We start from the raw sequence: 13,098 nt of genomic DNA on the forward strand, positions 1-13,098 counted from the left end.
CTCTTTCCACCATCCCCAGGGCAGAAAGACACCCGGGCTTGAGGGAAGCTGCCCAGCCACTCCCTAGGCTGGAACTTTCCGAGGTTCCCAAACTAGGGTTGCCACCCCTCCAGGATTGCCCTGGCGTCTCCAGGAATTAGCTATAATCTCTAGGAGACGGCTGAGAGTTAACTGGGAGATAAATGATAGTGCATTAATTAAAATAAATATTAAATGTTGAATCCAATTTATAGTCGAGTGGGTTTTTAAAATGTAATAGTAATGTGTATTTGGTTTCCTGAGTGCAGCACAGTGGATTCAGGGCTGGCCCACAATTTTTGCGGCCCCCTGCAAGAAATAGTTTTGGTCCCCCCTGCCCTGAAGAAGCCAGCAGTGGAGGGGTGGGCGGGGGGGGGGGGTGGCGAGCAGCTGGATGTAGGGGGCCCCTTAGCTGCAGAGCCCCTTGCATCCATAGGTTTCACAGGATAGGACAGGCCGGCCCTCAGTATATGAGTCATTAATGTCATTACAACATTATGGAATAGATTCAACCGGAGTTGGCAACTCTATCCCACACTGGGTTTTGAATCTTGAATGCCCTACTGGGGATAATCCTGGACTACAAGTATGGTGTCCTGATGGGAACGAAATTGCTGGTAGTTCCTAGTAAGGTGTCCCTGCTGGGACAATCTTCTTCAACCGTTCAGGCAGAGCTCCACGTAGCACACTCAGGAGGTAAGTGCCCTTCAAACTGACTGTTACAGAGCTTTACAAAAAAGACTTGACATTTGGCAGACTGTGGCCTTCAAACCAAGGATTTGCTTTTTGCTGCTCCTGGGGAAGTCTGACCACAGCTGTACAGAGTATAAACCTATGCAAAAATTCTGCTTCAGCACTTTCAGGAGACACTTCTTGGAGCTGCACAAGCCACTTCCACTCTGGCCTTTCCAAACCTTTTCCAGTTTAACTTTATAATGGCCTTCTAAAGAAATGTCCTAGGTGCAGTGTATTATGGAAGCAGAACCCTGTAACTGCCACCTGTCCCTCACCCTGCAGGACATTTTCATGTATATTTATGCTTCTTCCATAAATTAGTTTAAGCCTCTTCCTGCTCTCAAAAGGAATCTGTAATACCCCAAAGAGCAGCTTAGAGTAAGTTATACTGCACTGGCACCCGTCATTTATACACCAGAACTAGCAAGTGCCACGCTTTGAAACGTTTGCTGAAATTGAGAACGGTTCAAAAGTAAGAAAGTAAAATATCTTTTCACCAGCAGGGACAACGTGACACTCGGATGCGCTGATTTCTGGTTATAATCGATAGAAAACCGTGTGAGGTTTCTGTTAATGTTTTGAACCAGAAAAAAATTCCACACACAATATTTTGAGCAGCTCTAAAGAGAAAGTTAAAGTCTCCTTCAGGGGAAGAAGGGACAGGTCCATTTTTGCTGCTGCTCAGGTGGTACAGAACCCACTTTCTGTATAGTTGGGTTGGTTTTCAGGATAAGAGGGAACTTACTTACACAGATCTGCCAAAAGAAAAAGACAACAAATATTTCTGTGTTTTAAAGGAGGGCTGTGAGCCATTCAGCAGAAACCTTCAGCACTCCCTGCTATTGCAGCAGCCATTTCCCACCAGACCCTGCCCAGTATGTCACAGAAAAAAACATTTTAGCTAAAAGGGAAAAAAATAGATGAAGAAAAATAGAGAAGTTCTGAGTGAGAGTCGCTTCCCTTCCTGCCTTCCTTGAGGGAAGTGAGGCACATAGGAAGCTAACAAAAGACAAACCCTGATGATAACAAAACCAGCCACAGAAACACTGTTTCACTGCAAAGTCCTAGAAAAGACACCTCCAAAAAGCAAACCAAAGGGACTTTTCCTGGCTAGAGGGTCAAGGATTCATCAGACAGAGCAGGGCAGCAGAACAATGAGGATCTTCCTGGTGCTTGGCTGGATGCTCCTTCCAGGTAAGACGCAACGATCCCTGTAGGACCCAGCAGAAACACAGCCACTGCCAGCCTTCTTCAGCCCTCTCCTACCCGGTTCTGCATGTAGTGTTGCAAAGCGGTGGCTGGCACTGCAGCAGGGACTGCAGCACATGTCTTGCAGGCTTCCAGTAAGTTTGTAGGACCCCCCAGGGCACTGCCCCTGGAGTAGGGTGTGCTGTGCCCCTTCCTCAGGGTAAATCTCCCCTTGAGCTCTTTGTCAGGGTAGAGCATATTTGCACTGTTTATGCAGGGAGCAGAGCTGTTTGTTCAGGTGTCTTCCAGAAAGCCCCTGGTGATAAAGCTATGGCAAACTGAGACTTCAAATTTGCAAGTCCCCAAAAACTTCCCAACTCCAATGGAAGCAGAAGCAGGAGTCACAGGCAGGATCTCTCTCGTTTTGGCAACGCAGTCCACTCACACGGTCTCACGGTTTATTCTCCAGGTTCAGCTGAGTTCACGGGCATTTTGTCCTGGTGGTAATGCCCATTACCCAGTACACTGCCTGACAGCCCATTCCCACCTCATCTCTTCCTCCCTACCCAGGAGAAGGGGATGTAGTGTCCACTTCTATGCGGCTTGCTAATTAGAAGATAAAAAAATCCACTAGCCTGGGGTCTCCTGCCTTGCGTTAGGCAAGCCTCCCCATCATCCAACAGCCTGAGGGAGGAAAGCCAGGAGCCCAGGTAGCCTGTGCTCTGAGGAAGAGACGGTTCATGGGACTTTGCCCCTGATTACAGGTGTGGGGGGGGGGTTATTTGCTGCCCCCATAGGGAATGGAGAAGGATGACAAACATCTCAGCATTTCCCAGCTCTGTCCCTGCAGTCAAACGTGTCGGAGAGATTGCCGAAGCAATCCCTGCACTACTCCTCACTGCGGGGGCATGGAAATGACTCTCCATGTCTGTGCCTCCACAGGCTGCTGCGCAGCAAGAGGCAGTTTGACACTGAGCGATCCCAAGCGCAGTGACGGGCCCGGAGACGGTGACGGGACCTGAAGGTGGTTCGGTGTCTGTGATGTGCCACTATGGGAAAGGCTATGAAGAGTATCCGAAATTCTGGTGCAGAGACGATGTGATATCGTGCTTCGGCAACAGCATCATAGAGACCACAGAGTCGGAGGCGGAGGTGTGGCGGGACCGATTCTCCATCCGGGACAACCACACCCAACGCACGATCACGGTGACCATGGAGACCCTGACGATGGCAGACACCGGCACCTACCTGTGCGGGATAAATATACCACTTAGTTTTGATCCCAAACACGCTGTGGAGCTGTCTGTGTCCCCAGGTAAGTCCCTGCCCTGCTCCCGTCCATAGGAGCACCAGGGGCTTTGCGGTGCAGCGCACCACCCGGGGGGTCAGCGCCCTGCGCTTGCTAAATGCAGATCCTATTCTACCGATCATGCAGCATGAAAAGACAGCTGGCAAGGGGTGTAGGGGCATGGCTGCTGGCAGGTGATGGCAGTGCCATGACGAGGCATTTGCCCAGCAAACGCCGCAGCCTCAGCGAGGCAGACAGGGATCTCCCTCACAGCGCTCAGGGGTTGTGGAGCGCTGTAGCTGACTATGCTGCGGAGGACTCCCTCGTGTCCAGCTGATCTCCCAGGGGCTGCGGGTGTTTCACAGTGGGGGGTGCGCTTTCACACTCAGCCCCAGGCAAGACCCATCCCTCCACCATGATCATCCACATCTGGAACGTGTCTTCGCACACTAGCTGCTGGTCCTTTGCTCAAGGTTATGGACACACAACCCGGAGCCAAGGCAGGAGCTCCTAACACTTCCTGGGATTCCCTGCAAGGGACTCAGACCCCTCCCTGACCTGAGAGAGAAGGGGAGTTGTCAGAGGAGGAGCTAGGTCTCACTCCCACTCTGGACCCAGCACCACTGACTGACCTGGGTCAGTGCCGGTTAGACTGGACAGAGTCCCCGTTGCCCTTAAAACAGACCAAGGGAAAGGCTGTCATGGCTTGCAAAACCTTTGAGTGATTTGCAGTCTTGTCCCTGCTTCCCCTCCATCATCTGGTCTTGGGGGTGGATGCTATCACAGGGTATCATGCAAGGGTAACATACTGCAGAGGGAAGGAGTGAGCCCAGCCATGGAGGGAAGGGCCGCGTGCTCCGTCTCGGGAAGGCATGGGCCAAGGGGGAAGGGCAGATGGATGAGAACTGGGCCTCTCTAATCTACCACAAACTCACTTCCTCCCAGGTTTCCTGCGTGCTGCTGCAGACCAGAGCCTCCCCAGAATTAATACAGATGCAGACTCTTTCCTCCCTACCCCAGCTCTCCCTGGTGTGCCCCCATGCCAGAGCTGATAAGGCTGGAGGGAAACCTAAGACCAGGCCCAGTAGCCCTATGCCATGTCCTTGCTGGGGCGATTTTCCCCAGTGACTGCAGGGATGTCATGTCCCCTATGTACCCTGGCAGCTGTGGGCAGAGGTAGCAGCAGAGAGGAGAGCTCCACCCCCTGCACCTCCCACCCCTGGAGCCGAACATCGGATATTTTAAGCCTGCGGCAGTTATGTAACAGAGAAGCTAATTGTGGGGGGGGGGGGGCGTTAATTGTTTAAAACCATTTGCAATACAGTTTGTGATGATGTCCATTGTAAGCTGGGACCCACCCATGTTTCCACTCCCAGCTACATCTCTGCTGGTGGGGGTCTGTAAGATTTTATTTTTTCAACCCTTGATGGCTTCCACCCTCTCATTCAGCAGGACCGACACAGATGACCCCAAAGTACTCACTTCCTTCTTCCTCGGCAGAGCCGGTCTCAGCACTGACAGCTGCTGAGCAAGAACAAGACGACTCCCCTGGCCAGCACGCCACTCCGAAAAGGTGAGTGAGAGCTGTCGCTCTCTTGGCCACTGTGGTCCTCTGTCTCATGGGAATTCACAGTGCCAGGGTTTCTTTTCCCAGCTTCTTCCTCTTTCAGACAACAGTGTTGTATCTTACAGCATATAATGTCTCAGACGGAGATTGATCTCTTTCTGTCTCTCCACCTGTGGTCTCTGATCTGAACCACTAAAGCCTACCATTCCTTATGTCAAGTCTCCATTATTTCCACCATGTACCCTAAACCACAAGCTGCCTCTGGGATTTGACACTACTGGGAAGAAGCAAAGCTGTTTCTGGCTGTAACAGGGAGCCCTCACCCTTTTCTGAAGTTGGTGGGACAACTTGGAGGCTTAAGTCATGCACATTGAGCTTGGTATGTGCATGACGTAAGCATCCATTGCCTTAAATCGCTGGGTGTAGCTGAGAGCTTGGCTCAGCTTCCTGAATGAAGGCAGACCAGCCAGTCTGGCATTTGCAGCTGGGTAATTTCCACCAGGCACTATGTGCTGTTGGGCTCAAGCTGCAAGGTGTTGCACATGGGGAGGAAGAACCGGCACCACACTTACAGGTTGGGGAACTCCCCTCTTGCCAGCACGGAGACGGAAAAGGATCTTGGAGTCGTCATTGACTCCACGATGAACATGGGCCGGCAGTGTGGGGAGGCAGTCAAGAAGGCCAATCGTACCCTGTCATGCATCCACAGATGCATCTCGAGCAGGTCCAGGGAGGTGATCCTCCCCCTCTATGCGGCACTGGTCAGGCTGCAGCTGGAGTACTGCGTCCAGTTCTGGGCGCCACACTTCAAGAGGGACGTGGACAATATGGAAAGAGTTCAGAGGAGGGCCACTCGTATGATCAGGGGTCAGCAGGGCAGGCCTTATGAGGATAGGCTACGGGACCTGAACCTGTTTAGCCTCCACAAGAGAAGGCTAAGGGGGGACCTTGTGGCCTGCTACAAACTGGTCAGGGGGGATCAGCAGGTATTGGGGGAGTCCCTGTTCCCCCGTGCGCTGCCAGGAGTGACCAGGAATAACGGTCACAAACTGGCGGAGGGTAAGTTTAGATTAGATATTAGGAGGCGCTACTTCACAGTCAGGGTGGCTAGGGCCTGGAACCAGCTTCCAGGGGAAGTGGTGCAGGCTCCTAGCCTGGGGATTTTTAAAAGGAAGTTAGATGAGCACCTTGCCGGGGTCATCTGACCCCGGTGCCCTTTCCTGCTAAGGCAGGGGGTCGGACTAGATGATCTACCTAGGTCCCTTCTGACTCTAGCTACTATGAAACTATGCACAAACACTTTTTAGCTTTGTGAACAGTCCAGTTGACTTTGATGGGAGGATTCATGTCCACAGAGGAAAGGACATGCTCACATTTGCAGGACCAGGACATGACATAACAAATGATTAAGATGAACTGGTGCTAGTAAATATAGGGCCTGCCTCTAACCAGGCTAGCCATTCAGGCTGCTGCACATCTCTGCCCGTCTCGAAGACAAGGTAAAACAAAGGGATAGAAGAGCCAGTTAAACAGCAGGCTTTGTCCAGCTCCCGTACCCCTGTGTGATTTAGTTTCCAGCTAAAAGCTTGCAAATGAAAAGTGAAACAAATTGAATCTGATTGAACTGTGAAGCATCAGTTCTTCAGGACAGAGACCTTTAACTGTTGCCCCAGCCCGACTCCAGTTGACTGCAGAGTCTCCTGGCATGAAGGGAGGTGGGAGGTGTGACTGTATCACAGAAATGGAAGATCAGTTTGCCAGGGGGTGAAGGCACTGGCTGAGACTGAGCAAGTAAAAATAAACATGGACATTCATTTCCAAGTGATGCTTCTCTCCTTAACCACACCAAGATCTCCCCTGTGATGCCACATGCACTGTGATACCCGTGACCTTGACTGCTACATAAAATGCTTTCACAACAGATTTCCTGCTGGAGCCGGCCACTCAGATTTGTATTTGACACAAATGCCAAGTTCATTGAGCTCAAGCAGATTAAGCTGGTGCATTCAGGTGCTATTCCCTGTGTACAATAGTTGCTCCTTCTGACTTTGCTTCTAAGGAAGAAAATATGCAAACAGAAAGACATTTTCATTTCTTCCCACAGGTCTCCAGAGACAGTGATCAACATCCTGATACCATGCACCCTGCTGGTTCTCATCTTGCTTTTAGTTGCAATTGCAGTGTTGGTCTTTATCTTCAGAAGGAAAAGAAAAGGTGAGAGAATACTGCGTATTCAGAAAAGACACTGCTGCATCTCTTTCCCTCTGTCTCCACATTCCTCTCCAGCGTGACTGCCCAGCTCTCCAATAATGTCTCCGAACTAGGCTGAAAGAGCAGGTCTGCGAGATGTGAGATTCAGGTCATCTTATTCACGTGCCCCAACATCCTATTCTACCAGTAGCCTATCACTGGAATCAAATGAGGCTCCCTGTGAAGTCTGCTGCCACCTGTAGCCAGTTAGGGCATCAGAGTCTGGTCCTGAATCTTTCCTTCCCCCCTTCTCACCCACCATTGTAGTGAACAGGGGTCTGGCTTGAGAGCTCTGTTGAGTCCATACAGCTCTGGTCAGTCTAGAATCTGGCCGGGGTTGGACCGCTATCGGTATTTTTGGTGTCACTCGTTTCCACAAGACCAGCCCCTGCTAAACCCATTAACGTAGCCTGCAGTAATTGTCCTATGCACCACAGAGCGACTACTGTGAGGTGTGGTGGTGTGATCTGTTCCAATACTATGCGTCGGTAAAACCTTATATGGGAGATTTTGCTCAGGTGAAGGAGGTTTTAGTTTGTTTGTATCATCCAGTTGGATTCATGTTAACTTGACAACTACACCCAAGTGTGGCTCATTTCAGGAGGCCAGAACTGTACTAATTCTAATGGGATTAAATCAAAGCGCTGCGTCCCAAACACAAGAAAACAAATGGATTCAGTAGGCTGTGTCTGGTGTGGTTGGATCTGGACCGACGCAGCTCATTTTACATTAGGGATAGGCAGCGAGACCTTGGTTTTAATGAAGAGCCTGGATCTGAGTTGGCATTTCCATGAGCCGGGCATGTGAAGATTGCTTCTACCTAGCTGCTGAAGCAGCACTTGTCTCTTCACCTGTTGCTGTAACTTTTCGATAACTGGATCTATTTTCTGTCTCCTTCCTTTGCAGGATCATCTGTGCAGACAGCCAGGAAAACCAGCCACTCAGATTTGGTAAGGGAGATTTGAATGTTCCTTGGTATCATTTTATTTTCAACGGTCGGGAAAGGGTGCAATGTCACAGGTGCCACTGTGCAAATGATGTCACAAGCGTTGCTTCAAATATGCTGGTGTCCCGTCAGGGTTTGCTTCCTGCCAGTATTCTAAGGAGCAAGTTTGCTGGCATGATACTTAAATAAGCCATTAGGACTGTGTGAAATTTCACTGGATGTTTCGATTCAACACTGTTTCAACTCATTTTGAGCTTGAAACAGTGAAATCAAATTGAAACAAAGGGCTTCGAAACAGCCTTGAAACAAAATGAGATTAGTCGAAAAGTTTCAAGTTTCGAAGCAGCCAGCAGCAGGTGGGGGGAGACAGGGGAGAACCAGGGTTGTGCTCCCAGCAGCAGCCAGCAGCGCAGCTCTGGCTCTCCCCATCTCCAGCTGCCAAGGTGCAGGAAGCTGATCGTAGCTCAGGGGGAGAGAATTGAGCTCAGGCTCAGTTCCCCTCCCAAGTGCTGCAATTGGGCTGGGGAAAGGAACTGAGCTCAATCGCTCAGTTCCCCTCCCCAGCCCTATGATCAGTCTGGGGGTGGGAAGTCAGTCCAGCTGGGTTGAGTTCCCATTCCCTGTACTATAAATGGGCTGGGGATGGGAAGTCAGCCCAGCTGGGTATCGCTGTTTCAACGAAGCAAAACAGAACAGCTGTTTCTAATCAAAATGAAGTTCAAAATGAAACGCTGTTCCGTGGAACCCTCGAAACTCAAGTCAAAATGCAATGGTGCCATTTTGCACAGCCCTATAAACCATGTATGTTAGGTGAATGCTGCACAGTAGTCACAGGAAGCAAGGCTGGAGTTCTCCGAGGAAGCTCCTGCCAAGAGTTGTGATCATTCAGATGTATCATAGCACCAGCATGGCCAATCCAGACAACCAAAATGTTGATTATTTGCAACAAATAGTTCCTGAATAAACTAGAGGCCAAGAGTTAATCACTGAAATTCTTCATCAAATAAATGCTAATGATTTTTTTAAAATAAGAACTGACCCATGCATGGAAAAGAAGCTAAGCAATGACTCAGAATTGCTCACCCAGCTCTAGTAACTGATTCATTTCCATCCCAGAGACCTGCAGCCATAATTGTCACCTAAACTGTGATAGTGAGTGATAGAGGAGGAGGGATGTATGTGAAAGTGAGCCAGGAAATGCCTGTGCTCTGTGCAGACTGCAGATTGCTCAGATCCTCTTGACTTCTGGCTACGAGCACTTATAGATTCTACTTTACATTCACCAGGACATGGCAATACAGAGCCTGGTCTCACTCTTGTGGTGCGTATGTCACCACTCCAGTAGCCAAGGTGTTTTTGTAAGCAAAGCATGCTGAAGGATCCCCAAGTAGCAGCCCCTGGGAACTCATATCCAGTGGAAGACACTGAAGCTCCCCTCAAAAGCAAACACATTCTCAATAGAGTTGCTCACATTCAGAGTCTACTAATTGCACCAGAGTGACTTGCCATCTCAATGCCAAGAAAAGAAGTTGCAGTAATGAGGAAGGTCATACAGAAAAAAACCTAGCTTTTCAGATATGGTGGTGGTTCTCTGGGTATATCTACCGGCCCACTGTCATGAAACACAGTGACCCCTAAATTAGTTCTGAATAATAGCTAGGGAACTGGATGGTGTCTAGTTAACTCCTAATGCTTCTGATACCCAAGCTAGTTCTGTTGGTACTGCTGTGTGTGTTGTAGACTTACCCTAATAGTAAAACAACACAGTGAGTCATACCAAAAAATGATGATGCAGCTACTGCTCCATGCCATTGATATAAAATTGGTCTAATACTTTCAGCTGCCTACCACGAACTTGATGATTTGTTCCTCCCTGGGATTTACTATTCCAGGTCTCTCTCACTTTACGTGGGTTCCATATGTGTGAATAAGCTCTTATGCGATGACCCTTTTTATACCAAAAGATACTTGGGATGTTCTCCTTGATTATTCTTTCTGACCTATGATGCTTTTCCCCCCAGGATTCAGAAAAGAAAGAAGAGATTGCTTATGCCACTGTGACAATATCCACCCCAAACCAGCATGCCATCTACAGCAACACAGAGCAGCTCTCCAAGGCAACAGGCTCAGCCAGTCTCCCAGAGGAAACCCTGTACACAACGGTGAAAAGCAGGACCTAAGTGTGGACACGGAAAGGACGGTTTTGCACTCAGTTTTTTGTTTCTACCTGGAAAACTTCACAGGAACAGATTGTAGAAGCAATTATGACCTAGACAAACTCCAACAATTGCTGTGGATGCAGAACAGATAGACTTGCTCACAGTGGCACTCAAGTCTCTTGGTTTATAATCTGGACAGGCAGCGGGCTGGAACAAAACAGCTGTAATTATGTGCCAAGAAGAGATTTCTGACAGGCAGCTACTGAGATTTCAAACACTGAAACTACACAAGTGCCATTCAGGAGAACAACGGAGAAAGTTAGTGTCTCTGTTGAACTGCACACACCTTGTGCAAGAAGGGAGCTTAAACAAGAAGGCACTGAGTGTTTGCATTTAGCATCGTATTGGAAAAAACAGGTTTGATCAGCTCATGAAACATGGACACTGGACATTGCAGACAGGAGATTACTCTGGGCTGAGTAATTTACTCAACCCAGAGTAAGTAAAATTTCTGAGTAAATATAATCGTGGAGTTCAAACAATGTTTCTTCTGGTCCTCGAAGGTTTGCAGACAGGGAAAGACCCCTAACACTGTTCTTGCCTAAGGCACTAAGCCACTTGATACAGATTGTCGTGGATGCAGCCAAACAGCAGCACATCTAGATCTTTTAGCAGCTTGATGGTGGATGTTGTATGGGTGATGGATGAAAACTGCAGGAGAAAGAGCACAGTTGTGCCTATCACTACTCCCACGATAAAGGGCATGGGAAACAGATACAGCATCAGGGACAGGGAAGGGGAAGGCTGCTTACCTTCTCTCAGGGTTTGATGTAATTAAAACTACTAGGATCTAGAATCAAATCAAGTCTGGTCTCATAAGAAAACCTCAAAACCTACAGAGCTTAATTTACCCTGGTTGAATGCATGGCACCTGCAGAGAGAAGGAGAGGTGCTGGGGAAGCATGAGACCTTAGGTTGGGTTGCATGCCTGTTTGGTTGGCAGGCCTGGCATTATCAAGCCTGTTAAAGCTTCCTGTCCTAAGACCATGTTTTCAATTGCTTACAGCTGCCAAAGTTTAACCACTCAAGCTTAAGTTTTCCATGCCTAGCATCTACCTTAGACTGAATTACTTCTGAATGTTTTGGTCAAAATGGTTCAACAGCTGCTGAGAATGAGGCTGAGGGAATATAAATTGTCCAGATGCTTTTAGTTTGGAAAAGGAAACTAGAAGGAGGCTTCTTGGTTGCTAACTACCAAGCATTGCTTTTTCAGACAATACTGCATGGAATACCTTTCCATAAGATAAGTTCCCTTATAAAGCAAGGGAGATTCCTTGGCTCCAAAACCCTTTCAGGAGTGGTGTTGTACAATTTCACTACTCTGATGGATTTGAATTTGCTGTCTGAATGTATTAATTGCCTATTATACTCATTAACTGCCAACATTGTCCTTTAGCTTAGGGAAACTGTCCTCTCTAACAAGGGGATTGCAAGTCTCCTCCACATTCAGGTCTCATAACTGTCCGATCCAATTGACTTCACAAGTAACTTCCTTAATTTGTTATATTTGTTCTTTTGGAAAAAAAACCCACCATAGTTACAGGTGTTTTTTCATTCTCTGAAGTGTAAATTGATTCAACGTGTAATCGCTTGGTCCAAATTTAATTTTTTTATAACCAACTTTTCTATCAGATCCTTACTGTGTATCAAAACCAATTGGGGCCACAGACAGACATGCCGTTTGAAGTGCCCCAAGTTTCTTTGAATTGCTCCAGACAGAGGGGTCTGGGACAGACATGACAAAAACCAGTTTGACCCAAATCAGTTAAGTCTGATACTACATTCAATTCAACCAGGTTTCTCTCAAACCGGTTTCAGCCATTTTGAAACTGGTTTATGTACACTGAACGTCTGTTCTGTTACAGGTTTAAACAAGTTTCTGATTACTCAAACCAGTTTATGTGTAATGTCTGTCCCTAGCCTGAGGGTACGGTGAAGGATGGTCAAACAGGGTCTACAAAAACGTCTCTCTCACTCAGGACAGTCACAAAGCACCAAAGAGAAAAACTTACAGTGAGCCAGAGAGAGAGCAGGAGGGACAAAGATACCACCAAAGCAGTTACGCTCATCTTCGAACCAACCCAGGAGTCCAGCAAGGTGGGCTTCATGTAAGTGAGAGAATGAGTGCAGAGTTTCTCTGCATCCTTCCCCCATCTTCAGAGGTCAGTGCTCCGGCACCCATCACATCCAAGATGGAAAAATCACATTTGTTCATGCGTCTCTGCAGCTCTCATTTGTGGGACCTCACCACCAAAGCCAGCTAGCTCTCAGACTCTACCACTGAACATCCTATAAGCCCCGTGAGCTGACTCGGGGACGTGTTGCTGCCTAGGCCAAAACCCACAGACCTGTCACTCCATTAGCCTGCAAGCAAATTTTTTCCTAGCTCACAGCGGTGACTCATTTTCCTTCTGAGAAACACAGAGGAACTGCTTGTGTGCGTAAAGTTAGACACAGGATTAGCTCAATCTGGTCTATTATTACCACACTACCCATCCATTTGCTAAAACTGTAACCCCAGCCATGTAATCATGTGACCAAGCCACCATAATCTTCATCCTTCCTCATTCTGCCCCTCCCGCCCTTAAGGTTTCTTCACATTGAATCACTTTTAAGGGTCTGCTCTTGCAGGCTTGCATTTGTGCAACGTGCCATCTACGATAGCCTTGTCTAGGCAGCAAGGAGGCTTGAAGCAGTGAACATTGCAGGATATTCATAGGAAGCACCGTTGTGGATTTGCTCAATGTTCAACCAGTTGCAAAGGTTCTGGTCACCTAATGACACCCAATGACGGAGTGCAAATGGACCACGTGACCTAGCTTAAAATGTCAGTACCTGCACCAAACTGCTTGTGAATTTGCTGTAGGGCAATGCTGACTCACAGAAA

At 48.3% G+C, this 13,098-nt stretch overlaps 1 protein-coding gene across 2 annotated transcripts; it reads left to right on the top strand.

The window, feature by feature from the left end:
- The first annotated feature begins 1,704 nt into the window (after positions 1 to 1,704).
- On the top strand, positions 1,705 to 11,733 carry LOC149858981 (CMRF35-like molecule 9). Of its 2 annotated transcripts, none has more exons than XM_090060159.1 (6): positions 1,705 to 1,947; positions 2,884 to 3,256; positions 4,679 to 4,802; positions 6,901 to 7,010; positions 7,953 to 7,996; positions 10,014 to 11,733. In XM_090060159.1, exons 2-6 carry the CDS (start codon positions 2,983 to 2,985, stop codon positions 10,170 to 10,172), a joined length of 711 nt encoding a protein of 236 aa, XP_089916285.1. In that variant the 5' UTR covers positions 1,705 to 1,947; positions 2,884 to 2,982; the 3' UTR covers positions 10,173 to 11,733. The 2 variants fall into 2 exon arrangements, with proteins under 2 accessions (XP_089916285.1, XP_089916286.1); XM_090060160.1 differs by having other exon boundaries at positions 4,682 to 4,802.
- Positions 11,734 to 13,098: the final 1,365 nt, after the last annotated feature.

The sequence above is a fragment of the Crocodylus siamensis genome, chromosome 8 (genome assembly GCF_052110815.1).
Source record: "Crocodylus siamensis isolate JL-2025a chromosome 8, ASM5211081v1, whole genome shotgun sequence".
Taxonomy (NCBI): domain Eukaryota; kingdom Metazoa; phylum Chordata; order Crocodylia; family Crocodylidae; genus Crocodylus; species Crocodylus siamensis.